This window comes from Nanorana parkeri, unplaced genomic scaffold (assembly GCF_000935625.1).
Source record: "Nanorana parkeri isolate BGI_ZX_2015 unplaced genomic scaffold, ASM93562v1 scaffold1075, whole genome shotgun sequence".
Classification (NCBI taxonomy): domain Eukaryota; kingdom Metazoa; phylum Chordata; class Amphibia; order Anura; family Dicroglossidae; genus Nanorana; species Nanorana parkeri.
In genome coordinates, this window is record NW_017307343.1 from 136699 (window position 1) to 156430 (window position 19732).

Here is a 19732-nt window from a genome sequence, read left to right on the forward strand (position 1 = left end):
CGCCCCCTCCTTTAATAAAGACCGGTCACTGCTGCTCTCTTGCCTTGTGCAGGGTGACTGGTCTTGTCTCCGCCCCCTCCTTTAATAAAGACCGGTCACTGCTGCTCTCTTGCCTTGTGCAGGGTGACTGGTCTTGTCTCCGCCCCCTGCTATAATAAAGACCAGTCACTGTTGCTCTCTCTCCTTGTGCAGGGTGACTGGTCTCTAGACTCTCATAGTTTAGAGTTAGGACTACACTATATAGAGGTGCCTTGGCGCGGTTGTGCGGCTGCCACATTTTCTGCAGAAGACGTGTCTCTAAACCTCTGTTTTTAACCTTAGTGGTGAGATATACGTTTTTTTGCATGCTGGCTGGCGAGTGTGCTGGGAAACTTTTTGCTGTTGTACTGTATAAAGCCCTTCTATGTGCACCGTGCTGTAAAGCTGGTGACAAGTTGATGAGTGCATTTGTCATTTGTTTTGCTTGGGTGACTAGTCTTGTCTCCACACTCTCCTGTACTAAAGACCGCTCACTGCTGCTCTCTCTCATTGTGCAGGGTGACTGGTCTTGTCTCTGCCCCCTGCTATAATAAAGAACGGTCACTGCTGCTCTCTCTATTTGTGCAGGATGACTGGTCTTGTCTCCGCCCCCTCCTGTAGTTTTCTGTAGTGGGTGGAGCCTGCTGGGTCCCTCCCACAGCTCTGCTCTCTGCACAGGCTATGCTCAGCCAGTGATGATGTCACTGCTACTTTTGCAAGGTAATATTTAGGTTTGCAGAGGCATTTGGTGTATATACAGTAGATTTATATCCTGTGCGGCTATTGAGGAATACATTTAAATCAAAGTTTTTGTGCCTGGAGTTCTGCTTTAATAAGGTGATATAAGATACGGTTATAATGTAAAACGTTTTTAACCAAAGCAAGCAACCAAATGTAACCAGGTGACTAATCTGACTGCAGCATGCAGAACTTGGTTACTATAAGGTTACGTTTTGCATCAGCTTGTTACATAGGGCACGAGGTGTTTCCCCGCTATTCGGTTTCTGGTTGATCCGCCGGCCTGGGTCTCGGAGGGAAGTGTCACATTATAGGGCTGTGACATGGGGCAGCCGCAGTGTAGTATCAGTTTGCTGATGGATTTACAAGCTGCTTTGACACCTGTGTAACGTGACAGTTCTCAGCAGGGGACGGCGGCCCTCAGACACTCTCACTGAGAGCTTGCAACAGGTTGCTGAAGAAGGCCGAGCTCAACGTTCTGCTCAGTTCCCAGCTTGTTACTGTATAAGGCCTATTTATAAAGATCGGGGAAATCATTTCATTTCCCTTCACTGCACTGCTAAATTGCTCCTGCTTTTCTTCCTGTTACCTTTCTGACCATGCCTGGGGGCGGGGGCTTCTTCTCCCCGCATGCTTCTGTTCATTTTTTAATCTGTCCAGGCTGTACGTGGCTCAGCCCACACATCTGTGTCATCCATTCACAGACCCATTGACAGGACCTGTGATTAGACAAACTACAAGTCCCATAAGCCACCGCAGCAGACGGACTTGTAGTAGTCAATGGTCACCGCACTTCTAGTCCATTCATTCATCCTCCCGTCCATGTTACTGAATGTCCGCACAGAGGTACGGACATGGACAGGAGGAAGAGTCTGCAGGAGACAAAGCATTGCTCCCGCCAGCCACTGATCACGGTAGTTTTATTGGCTGCATTGCAAACAACAAATAAATGCACATGAAGAAGTATACATTTATTTATTTTTTCTAAAAGGTGGAATTTCTCTTTAATCCTTCCATACTTCAGAGCCCCCTTTCACATCAGAAGCCACCCTTTACATCAGAGCCCCCCTTTACATTAGGAGCCTCCTTCTCATGCGAACATCAGAGCCTTCCTATCACATTAGGAGCCCCACTTCCCCTTAAAGGCACCTCCCCCTTTCAGATTAGAATTTTCCCCTTATCATTATGAACCACCTTCACATCAGAGTCCTCAGTCCTCCCCTTCGCATCAGAGTCCTCAGTCATCCCCTTCGCATCAGAGTCCTACCATGACATCAGGAGCTGCACAGCATTATGGAGGGCAGAAGGCACAGTAGGTCTGGAAGAGAACTTCTATCCTTCTCTGAATGGATCCCACCCTCCCCGGATTTGTGCCATTTGTTGCCAGTTGCCACTATGGCCCGCCTGCAGCATGGAAAGGAATGATGCTGGGGAAAACTTTTGTGGAAGCCAGAAGACACCCCGGTACCCTCCCCTTGGTCTTTTTGTATACCATTGTGCTGGTGTTCCGGAAAAAGCTGTAGCACAGGGCAGAAACTGGCCGAAGCACCATTCGGCTGCATCCAACTTGTCTCAGAGCTGGAGAGAGTACTCCATCCATCCTCATTTCTGTCAGCATGCCTGCAGATTACCACAACAGAGCATTTAATGGTCCTCTGATAGCACAGTAGTCATTGTGACCGCTGTATCTCCTCTCCTTATCTGACAAGCTCATTAAACAGATACAGATCTGTCAGTGACAGCCACCTACATCAAACAGAGGCAGAGGAAACCCATTACCAGAATCATGACAAGGATCCAGAAATCTTCCTTCCCGGTTATCTGTAGGCTGCCCATCCACAGCCAGAAAACAGCAAATGATGTGACTCATTCAAACATACCAAGAGGCAGTTCAAAGCACAACCTAAGCTGATCATACACCACGTTTTTAGAACATTCATTTGAATTCCTAATACTTATTGGGGTCAAATCAACATTTATTTTTTGACCTTGGTGATGACACAAGGGCAGCGGGATGGAAAACTGTTCTCAACGAACAAAATGCATACAGCCCGTGTGGTTTTCCATTGAGCAACTCCATTCATTTTCAAAATTGAATGTTAGAACCAAATTAAACTTTGAACGACATTCTTCAAGTCTCTGATTGAACAAAAGTATCCCCCCCTCCAGAAGGAAGGACAGTGTCAGCACCAATTCAGAGATGATTTGAGGATCTACTGCCGAGTAATACACAAATAAGATACATTTCTGTTAATAGTTAAGGAACTTGAATGCATTTTTAAAGTTTCAGGGCCCAGTCACACCATCAAGAGTGCGTTCGGCCTCTGGAACGCAACCCTGCCGGATCACTTTTTTTGGGATGGGGCGTGGCGGTGCATAGAACTCAATAGCACCGCAGCCACGCCCCCACCTGCTGTGCGATTACCGGCACCCTACAAAAAAATGCTGCATGCACTATTTTTTGCAAATTTAGTGGACCAGAACGCAGGTACTAACGTGCCACTGGTTCGGGTGCCGGTGATCGCACCGCAGGGGGGGGGCGTGGCTGCGTGCCATTGAGTTCAATGCACCGCCACGCCCCCTCCCGCCCCAAAACAAAGTGAGCCGGCCGGGTTGCATTCCAGAGGCCGAACGCGCTGGAACGCACTGTTGATGGTGTGACTGGGCCCTAACTCCGGAGTTTAGTGCCACTTTTGTGAATGGATTCGGAGAGTTATGGCAGCTCCTTTTTACTATCCCGGACCCGTTCTTGTGCCAAAAAATTAGCCTCAATAATTTTCTTTTTTCAAAAGAAAGAATAAATAGAAAAAAAGTAACAAAAAAATGCCCAAATAATGAAATGCATGCAAAGAAAAACCTTACAAATACAAAATTCATTAACCTTACATTGTACAGCTCTGCACAAACTGTTGGCGCTATACAAATACTGTATAATAATAATAATATAAATGAAAAAAAAGTAAACATTTTTTTTCTTGTTCGAGCTAAGTTCACCTAAGCAGCTCAATGAACAAAATTTTATATTCTCAGAAATCCCTCCACTCATCCCTATTGACTGCTTTTGTGTATAAATGTTTGAAAACTTAAAAGCCAGTCAATTGTAGTTTAAGAGACTCTCTGGGGACATTTGGGGTTGCATCTGATTTAATTCCCAGCATTTTCACCCTGCAGTTGATTGAACCATGGACCCAACGTCTGCTATGGGAACATCTCAGCCACTGTAACATAAAAAGATCTCTCAGGGCTCAAAGGAAAGCCACCAAGTCGATGAAAGAGGCCGATGTCATATTAGCCGGGGCGATAAAACAGAGAACTCTGGCGGCCGGCAGCAAGGAATAGGTTAATGGATCTGGGGAGGACAAGGAGGAGTAGCAGCATCTAAGGCCGCTTGAAGATACTTTTAATTATTTCTATCTCTCTGTGTCTGGGTCCAGCAGGGAACGGGGACAAAAGAGCTCTTTGTGTTCCTGCATGCAGCTGCTGCAGCTAGCCCTCCGTGCCACTGCACAGGACAAGAGCAGGTGGGACAACAGTTCGAACCCTCACTCCCCCCCAGCAGTGTCAGAGCCCCCGTGGCCCCCAGGGGAGGCTGGTGTCTCCCAGTTCTGGTGGGAAAAGGGACCTGGTTGTCAGACCTGAATGACATCTGTCAAAAAAGTTCTCCTCCTACAACTTCATTCTCATGTTCCCAACTGTCCTCCGCTGATCCGCTGTCTCTGTACATACATACCTCCGGAAACCACATACAGTATATACAGTACATTTCCAAATCTCTTCTGAAGAAGTAGACACTGTAGTGGATCTATTTCATAGGGACTGTTTACTAAGAGGCAACATTTTTCCCTAAACTTTTTTTTTTCCCATTATAGGTACAGTATCGATGCTTTAATTTTTTTTATTATTATGGTCAAGCCAAAAATTACCAGTATTTTTGGTAAATATAAAACTTTATTTTTATTATTTTTGTTGTATTTTCGTTGAAGCCAGTTGGTGTATTTTTAGTTTCTTTATCACATTTTCAACTGTGTACTCATCTACCTGTTGTAAAAAGCTTGTTGTTTATGGAGCTCAGTAGCTCAAGCTGACGTTTATGCTAGGGATGCACCGATACCAAAACCCTCTGACCGACAGTGCCGAGGGAGCATGGAGCTGGCTTTCTTTCCAATCAGGAAGCCAGGCGGTGGGTTATGACCCGGCTTCCTGATTGACTAGGAAGCCGGCTTCATGTGTTCCTAAGCAGCCTGGCTTCCTGAGCAATCAGGAAGCCGGGTGGCAATTAATGACCTGCTTCCCGGTTTCCTGATTGGTCAGGAAGCCAGGCTGCCTAGGAACAAGTGAAGCCAGCATCCTACCAATCAGGAAGGCGGATCATGACGTGGCTCCCAGCTTCCTGATTAGCTAGGAAGCCAGCTTCACGTGTTGCTAAGCACAGCCTGCCTTTCTGACTAATTAGGAAACTGGACGGCACCTCATGACTCGCCGCCCAGCTTCCTGATTGGTCAGGAAGCCAGGCAGCCTCTGAAAGCTGGTGTTCTTTCACTAGAACACCAGCTTCATAGGCAATCAGGAATCCGGGCAATGGGTCATGATCCGCTACTTGCTGATAAGTACTCGGTATCAGCAAGTAGCGGAAAATAGTATCTCGTACTCGATACTGAAAAAGCTGTATCGGTGCATCCCTAGTTAATACACCTATGTGTTGGAAAGTAGCCACCGCTCCAAGCTTGCTCCTGTGATGGACTACAATCTCACGTTTAGTTTACTAATTTCTATTGAGATTGTAGTCCATCACAGGAGTGAGCTTGGAGCAGTGGCTACTTTACACAACACAGGGACCATGGGCAACAAAAGTAGCCACCCTCCAGAAGGAAGGACAGTGTCAGCACCAATTCAGAGATCATTTGAGGATCTACAGCTGAGTGATACACAAATAAGATACATTTCTGTTAATAGTTCAGGTACTTGAATGTATTTTTAAGATTAAAATCCTAAGTTTAGTGTCACTTTAACTCATGGCAGTTACTTGTCCCTTTTCGGATGGTTCTGTCCAAGGTTCTAGGCAGTGCTTTGCTGTCTCTTCAGACGCTTGTTTTCTCCTCTGGCTAATGTCCTCCTTATTCAGTCTCTGCGTTTTGGTGGATAGGCCTCTCTAGGAGTTGCAATGTATCATGTCCTTTGCTTTTTTGGTAAGGGTTTAGTAGAGCTCTGGGGGATGTTCACATTTTTTTATGGCTCCACTCTGACAAGTTCTTCTCCAGGACCTCCTAGGTCTTCATGTTTCTGGTGTTTAGATATCGTCTCATGAAACTCTGGGACCTTCTGCTAACAGGTGTATTTCTTTTGAGGTCATGAGACACTTTAAAGACACACAGGTGCACTCCATTCAACTAATTATAACTTCCGAAGTCAATTGGTTGCACCAGAACTTAAGGTGGCCATACACTTGCGATGGTTGTAAAGTAATTTTTAAAAACGTACGATCTGCCCATCTTGGACAGGCAGATCGTACTTGCGATCATCGCAAGCCCGCCCCCATGAGGGGCGGGCTTCCGATGACCGCAATGCTGAACGGGCAGTGTGCGCATGCGCACAACGGCCTGTTCGGCATTTGTCTCCCGAGCGTCATTCAAACCAGCCGAAAATCGTAAGATTTTCTGCTGGTTTTCTAGCATGCTCCTTAGACAAAAGATGTGCGACCGTACAGTAGAAACGGTCGCACGTCTTCATTCACACTGCACGATTCTCGTACCATCGCGGGATTTCCCACGATTCTCGTACGAGAATCGTGCAGTGTATGGGCACCTTTAGAAATGTTACAGTTAGAGCTTGTTCACACCATTTCCAGACCAGATCTGGATGTGTTTCTGCTAACGCAGTCATGTGCATTTTTTATGCGTTCCGAGGCATTTTTATGCGTTTCCGAGCCTCCACTTTTCTGGGAAGATTCCACAAGATTCTGTGTCTGCGGGGATTCATGAGGTCAGGTACTGATGTTGGACAAGAAAACCTGGCTCACCATCAGTGTTCCAATTCATCCCAAAGGTGTTCTGTAGGGTAGAGGTCAGGGCTCTATGCAGGACACTCCATTTTCTCCACACCATTTAGCCAAAAGGGCCTTTATAGGGTCAGGTACCGATGTTGAATGGGAAGACCTGGCTCACAATCAGTTTCCAGTTCATCGCAAAGGTGTTCAGTGCTCTTGAGTTTAGGACTCTGTGCAGGCCACTCATGTTCCTCCATAGCAAAATCATCAAACCATGTCTTTGTGGAGCTGGCTTTTTACATAGGGGCAAGGTTATGCTGGAACAGAAAAGGGCCTTCACCAAACTGCTGCCGCATGGTCCAAATGGCTCAGTTGTCTAGGTTGTCTTTATATGCTTTAGCTTTAAAAGTGCCTTTCACTGGAAATACTTGAACTCAATCATTTCAGAGTTTTCTACACACTTTTGGCTGTATGGTGTAAGGTTGATGGTCAGATGTCCTAAAACCTTGGCAATATATTGTTCGATGACAGTCTCCCTTTAAATAGGCACCAAAACATTCGATTTTCTGCTATCTCAACAATTGAAGCCTGAATTTAAAAAAGTAAAATGCAGTCCTGTATTGTTTCCATCTGCTCTCCGGCTTTGTGAACTTGCAGCACATTTGATAAGATTTCCTTTAGCTTTGCTACCCCTACCAATTCTATTATGTAGAGGGCTCTGTTGGTCTGTGTTAGGTATGAGTGCCGAGTTAAATAATATAACAGACCGAAATAATCAAGCGCATAAGCCAGGTAGTTGGTCAGTTGAGTGGGAAGTTCTGTATATAACGATGTCTTCAGCACGCGGACGCAAGTAGCTGTGCCGAGTGACCCTGATGATGGTAGTAATGGAGTGAGAGCAATCGTTTCATGTGCTGGCTCTGCTACAGAACTCCACAAGTGCTGCTGATACTGAGCAGATCTCTGCCTCTGCAGCTCTATGGAAAAGCCAAGCAATAAAGGATTTGTACTACAACAATGACATTTTCTTATATTCTGTAAGTTGAAAAATCAAGCTCCTTGGAGGCCAGCGTTCTATTATTATAATGTATAAGGTTCTATGGGTGTGTTTGATTCACAGGAAATGATGAAAGTGATTTTGACGCTTTCCAAATAAAAAAATTGCACAGCTTGGCACCTGCAATAAAGGACTTACCTCTCCGATGGGTGACGTGTCCAAACTCCACCGTCTTTAAGCAGCCCATGAAAAGTTTTTAGCATTTAACACTTTACACAATCGGGAGTGTTAGATGCCTATGTCCCCTGCTGTGCGCAGCAGATATAAAAACTTGATCAAGTTATGTATTCATTAAAAAAATTGTGTGTGACTCTAAATATATTTTTACTTACTATAATAAATACCTAAATTTGTCAAGATTAGGAATAGTCAGTACTCTGCATTAATCCAGAATCTGTTGTGTTGGACATTGTCATCCTTACACACAATGCACATGTGCGCAGGAGGTGACAGCACGGAGATGACATCACCAATATGCTACTACACCTTCACTGTCAAGTCGAAGGGCTGGGGTGGGTCCTGGGACAAGCTCTATGGCTTAAAGGAGAACTATGAGGTGAGTGATTTTCACTCACCTCATAATCTGAGCCGACCTGTGACAATGAGACTGTCACAGGCGGCACAGTAGATCGGGGAGTGAGCGAACACATACCGGTGCTTGCTCACTTCTCGATCCTGTGTCGGCAGAGAGCCGTGACGGGGGAGGGACTGGATTCCCCCCCTCGCCTGTCCGATCCTCCAGCGCTGACTGGCAGAACAGACGGGGGTGGGTACAGCTGGCTCTGCCTCTAGATAGGCAGAGCCAGCTGTCACTCACGCAGCTGGGTGGATCCAGACATTATTGTCGGGATCCGTTCCAGCTGCGGCGTCTCAGTATAACGCGAGCTGTAGCTCGCGGTATACTGAGCTTTGGGTGACGGGAGGACGCTAGTTTGTGTCCTCCGTTACCCTTAAGAGGCCTTAACTCCATAGTTCACCTTTAACTCTACTGTAGTCTGCAAGGAGGTCCAGCACCTAGGTTGCACTGTCTAGCAGGGAGATGACTGCCTGAGCTGAATTACAAAACCTTTGGCAGGTAACACAGTACACTATATGTCCAAAGATTTGAGAGATCTGACCATTACACCTACACTATATTGCCAAAAGTATTGGGACGCCGGCTTTTACACGCACATGAACTTTAATGGCATCCCAGTCTTAGGCCATAGGGTTCAATATTGAGTTGGCCTGCCCTTTGCCGCTATAACAGCTTCTAATCTTCTGGGAAGGCGTCCACAAGGTTTAGGAGTGTGTCTATGGGAATGTTGGACCATTTGTGAGGTCAGGTACTGATGTTGGAGGAGAAGGCCGGGCTCGCAGTCTCCGCTTTAATTCACCCAAAGGTGTTCTATGGGGTTGAGGTCAGGACTCTGTGCAGGCCAGTCAAGTTCCTCCACCCCAAACTCGCTCATCCATTTCTTTATGGACCTTGCTTTGTGCACTGGTGCGCAGTCATGTTGGAACAGGAAGGGGCCATCCCCAAACTGTTCCCACAAAGTTGGGAGCATGAAATTGTCGAAAATGTCTTGGCATGCTGATGCCTTAAGAGTTCCTTTTACTAGAACGAATGGGCCAAGCCCAACCCCTTTACACTTGGCACAATGCAGTCAGGCAAGTACCGTTCTCCTGGCAACCGCCAAACCCAGACACGTCCATCAGATTGCCAGACAGAGAAGCGTGATTCGTCACTCCAGAGAACACAACGCCACTCTAGAGTCCAGTGGCGGCGTGCTTTACACCACTACATCCGACGCTTTGCATGGCACTTGGTGATGTAAGGCTTGGATGCAGCTGCTCGGCCATGGAAACCCATTCCATGAAGCTCTCTACGCACTGTTATTGTGCCAATCTGAAGGCCACACGAAGTTTGGAGGTCTGTAGCTATTGACTCTGCAGACAGTTGGCGACTTCTGCGCACTGTGCGTCTCAGCATGCGCTGATCCCGCACTGTCATTTTAGGTGACCTACCACTTTGTGGCTGAGTTGCTGTTGTTCCCAGTAGCTTCTATGTTATAATGTTATAATACCACTAACAGGTGACCGTGGAATATTTAGTAGCAAGGAAATTTCACAGATGGACTTTTTGCACAGGTGACAACCTATCACGGTACCACACTTGAATTCACTGAGCTCCTGTAGAAGCAGTCTGCATGCCGAGGTGCGTGATTTTATATACCTGTGGCCATGGAGGTGATTGGAACACCTGAATCCAATGATTTGGAGGGGGGTCCCAATACTTTTGGCAATATAGTGTATATGAGCTGGCTGGACACCCTGTTCCAAAACCAATTACTTTATTATGGAGCTGACTCCTCTTTGTGGCTATAGCAGCCTCCACCCTTCATGTCTGTGGGAATTTGTGCCCATTCAACCAAAAGTACATGCGTGCAGTCAGGTTCTGATGCTGGATGAGAAGACCTGGTTCTCAATCAGCATTCCAATTCATCATAGAGATGTCCAGTAGGTTTGTGGTCAAGGCTCTGTGAAGGACACTCGAGTTCCTCCACACCAAACTGGTCATACCATGTCTATATGGCTTTGTACACCTGAACTAAATAAATTTGTAGCGGTGTCCACATGACCATCTGGTGCAGTTGTGCCTGGAGTTCAGCAATAAGCTTATTCCCTAAGACTATATGGTTGACCAGTGCTTCCCCTTTAAATTGCAACTTACAGGTTAATCAGCAGCGGAGCTCCAGGTGACAGGTATGCCTTCAGGTCACAGTTAGACAGCGGTTTGTTTTGACTTTCAAAGTAGTTGTGCTTCTTATCAACTTGCCTGGAATCTAATGCAAATGGTTCCTTTGCATACTGGTAGCCTATCATAACCTGTAAGGCTGTTTAGCTTAAACAAGGACAGTGTCATACGTTATACAGAGCTGGAGCTTACATGCATCGTATTGCCATGCACCAATAGCAAGAGCCTTTTTGTATGAACTCATTGCGGGTGATGAGAGACAAGAAAACTACCTGTGTTGCCCACAGGAGCCAACTACAGTCCAACAGGCTCTTTTAATACATATTTTAGAAAGTGACAATGGAATTTGGGCACTGTAAGCGAAAACTTTCTTTGTTTGAAGATTTTAAAGTATTATTAAAGTAAACCTTTCAGTGAAGCTGACATTGAAGTGAATCTACACCCAACAACAAAATGTAGTATACTGCAGCTTACCAGTCTTTTGATGGCTGTATTAGCAGTGGCGTCACAAGGGGGTGCGGCCCGCACTCAGGTGACACCATTGGAGGGGTGACACCAAAATGACCGACAGTAATTTTGGTGTCACCCCACTCTGAAAAGCCGGGCACTTGGTCATGGACCGAGTGCCCGACAGTTTAGGGAGAGAGGAGGGGACTCGGCGGCATACCTTATCCCTCTGGGTGATTGTCCCCTCCTCTCTCTGCCGGCGTTCATCACCAAGATGGCCGCCGGCAGGTAACAATAAGATCGCCTCCGCGGGGTGTCACCCGGTAACCACTCCGGGTGACACCCGACCTCGGGACGCCCCTGGTATTAGTATCCATTTTCTGGCATCAGCCAGTAACATGCTTTATGTCCATCAGCAAATAACAGACTTCCTGTCGTAGAGTAATAACACCCACTCGTTCTATTGTATCTATGGACGAGCAGCGTTGTCAGGACTTCAGAACACCCAGGGCCATCCCTATAATAAGGCAACCTGAGGATAGTGCCTCAGGCGGCATCTCTTTGGGTCAGTTGGGAGGGTGGCAGGCAGACCATCCTACACAATTTTTACAGTGTCTTTCCGGCCAGAGTGCCCCAGGTTGCTAAAAGCCAGGCAGGAGAGCCAGACACCTCTCCCCACCACCTGGGTTGCCCTGGCCAGTGTCTCGCCCAGCTCCTGGCAACCAGTAATGTCAGTGAGCTGGGCAGGATGTTGGCCAGAGCTGGTGAGATGACCCCCACAGTCTTCCCCCCCATTAGCGAGCACCACCAGCACCCCATCAGCCCCCCAAACATGCACCACCAGTACACCTCTCCCACCACCACCTAAGGGGGTAAAAGGTCTAGAGACACCCCTGAGGACACCTACCCCTCTCTTCTTCTCCATAACATAGTGGGAGGGTTTCTGATGTCCACAGAGATTGTTGTTTGAACAATGCTAACTATTAACAGTGTAGCACAGGCAGAGAGCACAGCTCGCAGATTTCTGGCAGAACCATCCGGCATTTTTTGCATTTACCAATCAGATATAAACGCTTCTAATAGTATATTTAACAGACCAGTAGGAAGCAAATTGGAGAAGTTCATTGTTAGGGTTTACAACATACACCTTAAAAAACTTTTCAGGACCTTTTTGACAAATATAAACCAGTCCAGCAGGAACCGTTCTTTGATCCTCAGTCCTATCAGGTGTATGATCGCTCATCCAGAGATCAGATAAGAGTTTCCTCCAGTAACAATGGCTAGCGTTGTATTGACATAATTGGCATTTTACCAGCATTGATGTGATAATTATCGGGATTAAAGGAAACTTATTAGTATAGGTGTAGGAAGCACTTACATCCTGCGCCTCCATTTCAATGGCATAAGATTATAACTGTCCGCACCTGGCTTGTCTTACTTTCTCACCTGTAAATGCAGGCTTTGTATTCAGAATATAAGTTATTTGTACAATCTCGTCCCTTTCATTAGGATGGGAGTCCCAGCTTTTGGAAACAGGATTTCTGGGAATCTTTCTGTGCCCTGTGTGGACTCTGTCACGAGTACCTGAACGAACACCCCCATCGGGTATTGTCATCTGGGGATTCCGTTGGCTCATCTTCCGCATCATGCTTGGGGCGGTAAGTGTTCATGGGTACTGTACTGCACTGTTAGGGTGACAAAGCACCATCTAACATGTCTTCCTCGATAACTTTGTTCTAGCTACTAACCTCTAGTAGACACCTGCAATCAGAGCCGTAGCTAGCTCCTTTTGCGCCCGAGGCAAGAACAGAAATTGTGCCCCCCAACAGATGTGTGCAGTATGTCACGTCATCTGCTCCGCCTCCAGGATGGCGGCAGGCATGTGCAGAATCCAAAATAGCATAAAAATTAGTTTCGTTTGACAAAACTAATGAAAACATTTTTAGTTTCCGTTCATTTTGTCCGAAACAAATTTTTAGTCTTTGCGCACGTCTAGTAATATGTGTGCGTGTGTTTTTTTTTTTTCTTTTTTTTTTTTACTGTTGGGGGGGCTTCTGGGAAATATTAGGGGTCTAAACAGACCCCTGACATTTCCCTTTTGAAATAGAAAAAGAGATTGAGGACACTGAGTCCTTTGCCCATATAGACGGGGGAGAGCAGCAGGGATCCGAGGAGAAGCTGTACCCTGTAACGCTCCTCTTCTCCCTGCCGAGCCACGGCTGTGTTGGCCACCTGATGCCCATGTTGCCAATGGCACCTTGTGCTTGCCATGGCAACAGGGGAGAGGGGGCACAGCCATGCCGGCCCACGCAATCGCACCCACCGTGCATTCTGGTGGGGGAAGTGTGTTGGGTTGCCATTCATTTGAATGGTACTCCAAATGCACCTGCCACACACAGCTTGTATGCCCACACCGGAAAGCCCAGTGCCCTAATTCTGTGCATTCCACTGCAGTGCAAATTGGGTCGCGACTTAATGACCAAGGACAAATGTGGGTCCTGAGGTTACACGGGTTGAGAACCACTGCTCTAAATGACCTAGTGGAAAAATTGTCAGTTTAGCAATGCCCAGAGCCAGACGTTAGCAATGAGCCTGTGTGCCTCCTAGGATTCTGGGTAATCACTGTTATTATCATAGGGACAGTAATTATAACCTGCACAGTCATGTGACCAGCTATTGTGCCAGCACTTGGCATGAAGACAGAGTCCACACTTAGTTGAACACTGAAGCAATCCTTATCAGACGGTATAGTGTGAGGCTTTTAATCCCACATGTTGTACGTACGTGTTTTTCCAAGATAACAGAAGATTACCCTATAAAATAATAAAATGGTAGAATACAGAGGGTTTGTCCCAGGCTGCTTTCTTTGGCTCTGCTGAGGTGCCTTATCTGCCTGAGCTGCTTCGGTATCAGGCCAAGCAGATGTGTAATCCTATAGGCTTTCTTTAGGTGCAAAAGCAAAGGTTGTAAAATCTGGCATTAAAGAGAAGCAGGGCTGCTTCGGCATCGCAATACAAACAGAACTCCTATTCCAGAACAAAGACGGCACCAGTTCCCCCTTCACTTCATGACCGACAGCCCATCTACCAAAACCTTCACCCGAGAAAAGACTTAACACTTCCGTCTCTGGCCTGGCTTCTGCTACAGGGATATCTGCAGCTATTAAAGCTGAACTCCAGGCAAACAGCTAAATGTGCAATTGAACGGTATATACGGGAAATACAAGGATTTGTATTTCACTCTAAAAAGTCCAAAAATATAGAGTTTCGTGACCTGACTTTTCTCTGCTGCAGTCTAGTAACACATCTTGGTCATCCCCACCCCCAGCCTATGATTGGATAATGAAGAAGCACCAACAAATGTGTCTTAAACATGTTCCGTGTGTTTTCGACTCACCTGATTTGGCCCCAAGTATGCCCCTTCCTCTCTTAGTCAGAATGTTGCTGTATAGGAGATTATAAGAGGCAGAAATTGAATCAAATTCACTTTTTTCCTAGATGCATTTAAAGAAATATATGTAATGCATCAGTTGGCCCCCCATGTTTTAAAGAATGTTTGTGCACAAATAGGGCAGCAGGGTGGTTAGCCTTTCTTGCCTGTCACTACTGTGCTCTTAGGTTCCATTTAGACCAGTGAGCACTGTCTACATAGAGTTTGTATGCTCTCCCTGTGTTGGCATGGGTTTCCTCTCACCACCATAGAAACACACTGGTAGATGAATTGGCATCTGCCTAATCTGGCTGTAGACTTCAAGCCTGGACAACATACACTTCATGGCCAAAGGTTTGTGAACACCTGAGTTTGTTGGATACTTCATTCCAAAACCATGGAGATTGTTATAGAGCTGTTCTCCACCCCCTCACTTTGCATCTATAACATCCCCTACTCTTCCGGGAAGGCTTTCTACAAGATTTTGAAGAGTGTCTGAGGCTGGCTTCACACCTAGGCGTATTGAATATGCGCGTTTGTCGCAGTAAAAAAACCACGCGACAAACGCGCGTTTCCGAGGCCTACTTGGCTGTATCCCAATGGAAACGCGAGACCAAAAGGCCCCAAAGAAGTACATGTACTTCTTTGGGCGTAGGCCGTTTTGTAGTGCGTTCAGACGGGCTGAAATACGGAAAGGTGTGAACCATACCCATAGAAAACAATGGGATTTTCAAGTTTGTACATTTTGTAGATCGTTCATAGAGCGTTGAACGCGCGACAAACGTAAAGGTGTGAACAGGGCCTGAGGGAATTTGTGGCCAATCAGCCAAAAGAGCATTTGTGTTCAGTAGGGATGCACCGATACTAGTATTGGTGCCAATACCGAGTATTTGGGTGAGTACTTGTACTTGCCCAAATGCTCTGATACCTTCCCCAATACCGAAACTTCCGGTCAGAGGAAGATTGCTTTAATTTTACCTTTCACATAAACAGTTGCTCAGGTTCCCAGATGATGTTGGTTGAAGGTCTCCTCCTCTCGTAGACCTCTGTGAATTGCAGAGGTCCTATCTTTTGGAGGCCCGCCAATTTTGGAGTGTGTCTGTAGGAACTACTGCCCATTCAGCCAAAAGAGAATTTTTGAGGTCTGGTACTAAATGGGCTTTAGACATAGAGATGTTCCTTGGTCTGATCATAAACAAACAGATTAAGTCATTGTTTTGCTGGAGGTCTATAGACACTTTATGGAAAAATTAGGTTTGAGTGCAGAGCTATTCACCTGGCCCAATAAAAGCTGATATTGCTTTGTGATGCATCTTCCCTTTCACATAAACAGGAGTTGCTCAGGTTCCCAGATGATGTTGGTTGAAGGTCACCTCCTCTCGTTGACCTCTATGAATTTCAGAGGTCCTATCTTCTGGAGGCCCGCCTCTTTTCCTTGTCACAGTACATGAGCGCTCAGTGACAGGTTTGCAGGAATGACGTTGATAGGGAAGGGATGGGAAGACCATTAGCTGGCTGTGTAATCCCCACGATTAGGAGCCTGTGATTGATGGCTCTAAAGTCACCGTGAGCCAAAACACTTGCACGTTTCCTTCTCGCACAGGATAATGATCCTGACAGGCGCTATAAAGCACGGCTGATGCGTGAAAGCAAAGTTTCCTTCCAGGCACATGTGCACCTGTTTGGGGAGAGGGGGGTGCAGGTTTTATGATTTGTGTCTTGAGCCAGCTGAGACCTGACACATGTACACAGACCTTGGCTCCTTATTCAAGCCGGGCTGACCCGCTGTCCAAATTATACTGTAGCTTAAATTATTATATTGGAGAGGCAAAGGGAGGGCTCTTATTTTTCTAACGGCTAAGAATAAATCGGAATACATGCAAACGTTGCTGTGGAGGGGCACTGCAGTACAGGAGTATAAGTCACAGTATGTGGAGGGGTACTGCAGTACAGGAGTATAGGGCACAGGATGTGGAGGGGGACTGCAGTACAGGAGTATAAGTCACAGGATGTGGAGGGGGACTGCAGTACAGGAGTATAAGTCACAGGATGTGGAGGGGGACTGCAGTACAGGAGTATAAGTCACAGGATGTGGAGGGGGACTGCAGTACAGGAGTATAAGTCACAGGATGTGGAGGGGGACTGCAGTACAGGAGTATAAGTCACAGGATGTGGAGGGGGACTGCAGTACAGGAGTATAAGTCACAGGATGTGGAGGGGGACTGCAGTACAGGAGTATAAGTCACAGGATGTGGAGGGGGACTGCAGTACAGGAGTATAAGTCACAGGATGTGGAGGGGGACTGCAGTACAGGAGTATAAGTCACAGGATGTGGAGGGGGACTGCAGTACAGGAGTATAAGTCACAGGATGTGGAGGGGGACTGCAGTACAGGAGTATAAGTCACAGGATGTGGAGGGGGACTGCAGTACAGGAGTATAAGTCACAGGATGTGGAGGGGGACTGCAGTACAGGAGTATAAGTCACAGGATGTGGAGGGGGACTGCAGTACAGGAGTATAAGTCACAGGATGTGGAGGGGGACTGCAGTACAGGAGTATAAGTCACAGGATGTGGAGGGGGACTGCAGTACAGGAGTATAAGTCACAGGATGTGGAGGGGGACTGCAGTACAGGAGTATAAGTCACAGGATGTGGAGGGGGACTGCAGTACAGGAGTATAAGTCACAGGATGTGGAGGGGGACTGCAGTACAGGAGTATAAGTCACAGGATGTGGAGGGGGACTGCAGTACAGGAGTATAAGTCACAGGATGTGGAGGGGGACTGCAGTACAGGAGTATAAGTCACAGGATGTGGAGGGGGACTGCAGTACAGGAGTATAAGTCACAGGATGTGGAGGGGGACTGCAGTACAGGAGTATAAGTCACAGGATGTGGAGGGGGACTGCAGTACAGGAGTATAAGTCACAGGATGTGGAGGGGGACTGCAGTACAGGAGTATAAGTCACAGGATGTGGAGGGGGACTGCAGTACAGGAGTATAAGTCACAGGATGTGGAGGGGGACTGCAGTACAGGAGTATAAGTCACAGGATGTGGAGGGGGACTGCAGTACAGGAGTATAAGTCACAGGATGTGGAGGGGGACTGCAGTACAGGAGTATAAGTCACAGGATGTGGAGGGGGACTGCAGTACAGGAGTATAAGTCACAGGATGTGGAGGGGGACTGCAGTACAGGAGTATAAGTCACAGGATGTGGAGGGGGACTGCAGTACAGGAGTATAAGTCACAGGATGTGGAGGGGGACTGCAGTACAGGAGTATAAGTCACAGGATGTGGAGGGGGACTGCAGTACAGGAGTATAAGTCACAGGATGTGGAGGGGGACTGCAGTACAGGAGTATAGTGCTCAGTATGTGGAGGGGCACTGCAGTACAGGAGTATAAGTCATAGTATGTGGAGGGGCATTGCAGTACAGGAGTATAAGTCACAGTATGTGGAGGGGTACTGCAGTACAGGAGTATAGGTCACAGTATGTGGAGGGGCAGTGCAGTACAGGAGTATATGGCACAGAATGTGGAGGGGCACTGCAGTACAGGAGTATGTGGCACGGAATGTGGAGGGGCACTGCAGTACAGGAGTATGTGGCACGGAATGTGGAGGGGCACTGCAGTACAGGAGTATGTGGCACGGAATGTGGAGGGGCACTGCAGTACAGGAGTATGTGGCACGGAATGTGGAGGGGCACTGCAGTACAGGAGTATGTGGCACGGAATGTGGAGGGGCACTGCAGTACAGGAGTATGTGGCACGGAATGTGGAGGGGCACTGCAGTACAGGAGTATGTGGCACGGAATGTGGAGGGGCACTGCAGTACAGGAGTATGTGGCACGGAATGTGGAGGGGCACTGCAGTACAGGAGTATGTGGCACGGAATGTGGAGGGGCACTGCAGTACAGGAGTATGTGGCACGGAATGTGGAGGGGCACTGCAGTACAGGAGTATGTGGCACGGAATGTGGAGGGGCACTGCAGTACAGGAGTATGTGGCACGGAATGTGGAGGGGCACTGCAGTACAGGAGTATGTGGCACGGAATGTGGAGGGGCACTGCAGTACAGGAGTATGTGGCACGGAATGTGGAGGGGCACTGCAGTACAGGAGTATGTGGCACGGAATGTGGAGGGGCACTGCAGTACAGGAGTATGTGGCACGGAATGTGGAGGGGCACTGCAGTACAGGAGTATGTGGCACGGAATGTGGAGGGGCACTGCAGTACAGGAGTATGTGGCACGGAATGTGGAGGGGCACTGCAGTACAGGAGTATGTGGCACGGAATGTGGAGGGGCACTGCAGTACAGGAGTATGTGGCACGGAATGTGGAGGGGCACTGCAGTACAGGAGTATAAGTCACAGTATGTGGAGGGGTACTGCAGTACAGGAGTATAGGGCACAGAATGTGGAGGGGCACTGCAGTACAGGAGTATGTGGCACGGAATGTGGAGGGGCACTGCAGTACAGGAGTATAGTGCTCAGTATGTGGAGGGGCACTGCAGTACAGGAGTATAAGTCACAGTATGTGGTGGGGCACTGCAGTACAGGAGTATAGGGCACAGGATGTGGAGGGGCACTGCAGTACAGGAGTATAGGGCACAGGATGTGGAGGGGCACTGCAGTACAGGAGTATAGTGCTCAGTATGTGGAGGGGCACTGCAGTACAGGAGTATAGGTCACAGTATGTGGAGGGGCACTGCAGTACAGGAGTATAGTGCACAGGATGCAGTACAGGAGGGTATCACATGTAGGTCTCTGCCTGAACAAGTCACAGAGCAGTAGTTGATTGACAGCAGCAGATCTGGAAGCAGGTTGATAACTGTCAGGGAAATGGAGGGAACAGAGTGAGTTACGAGGCCTGCTGTTTTTGCAGACTGATGATCCTTAACCCATGCATTGCTGAACTGGCCAGTGTTTGCTAAATGAGGGTTTTTAACTACAAAAGAGCAATGAAGTCTAACAACGCATTGTGCACTGTTCAGTATACTTACTTGCTGCTCCATAGTTTTCATACCGGTATTAGTGTTATATGGATTATTGCTGCAACTCATGATTATTTTCTAAACCTATTAGTTGGCCAGTTATTTTTTTTTCAATTAATACCATCCTTAATTTAACATGAAATACACAAATGGAGTGTTACAAACATAAAGTTCACTTCAGAATAAAACTGCACGCACAGTTTTATTGCCATTGTACTGCACTGGAACGCTCAGTGAATTGCACTTTGGGCAAGGGGCACATTTGGGGTGCCATTGAAATGAATGGCACCTCCTGCACCCCCCCCCCCCCCCCCCCACAATTTTTCAAACAAAAA

The 19732-nt window shown here is 47.3% G+C and overlaps 1 protein-coding gene across 2 annotated transcripts in view; it reads left to right on the forward strand.

The window, feature by feature from the left end:
• The window catches only part of LMF1 (lipase maturation factor 1), a 244419-nt gene that overhangs the window by 59176 nt on the left and 165511 nt on the right, over positions 1 to 19732 (forward strand). For both annotated transcript variants that reach the window (XM_018567617.1, XM_018567618.1), the window contains exon 4: positions 12490 to 12638. In XM_018567617.1, coding sequence (XP_018423119.1) covers positions 12490 to 12638 — 149 coding nt within the window. The remainder of the gene's footprint in view (positions 1 to 12489; positions 12639 to 19732) is intronic.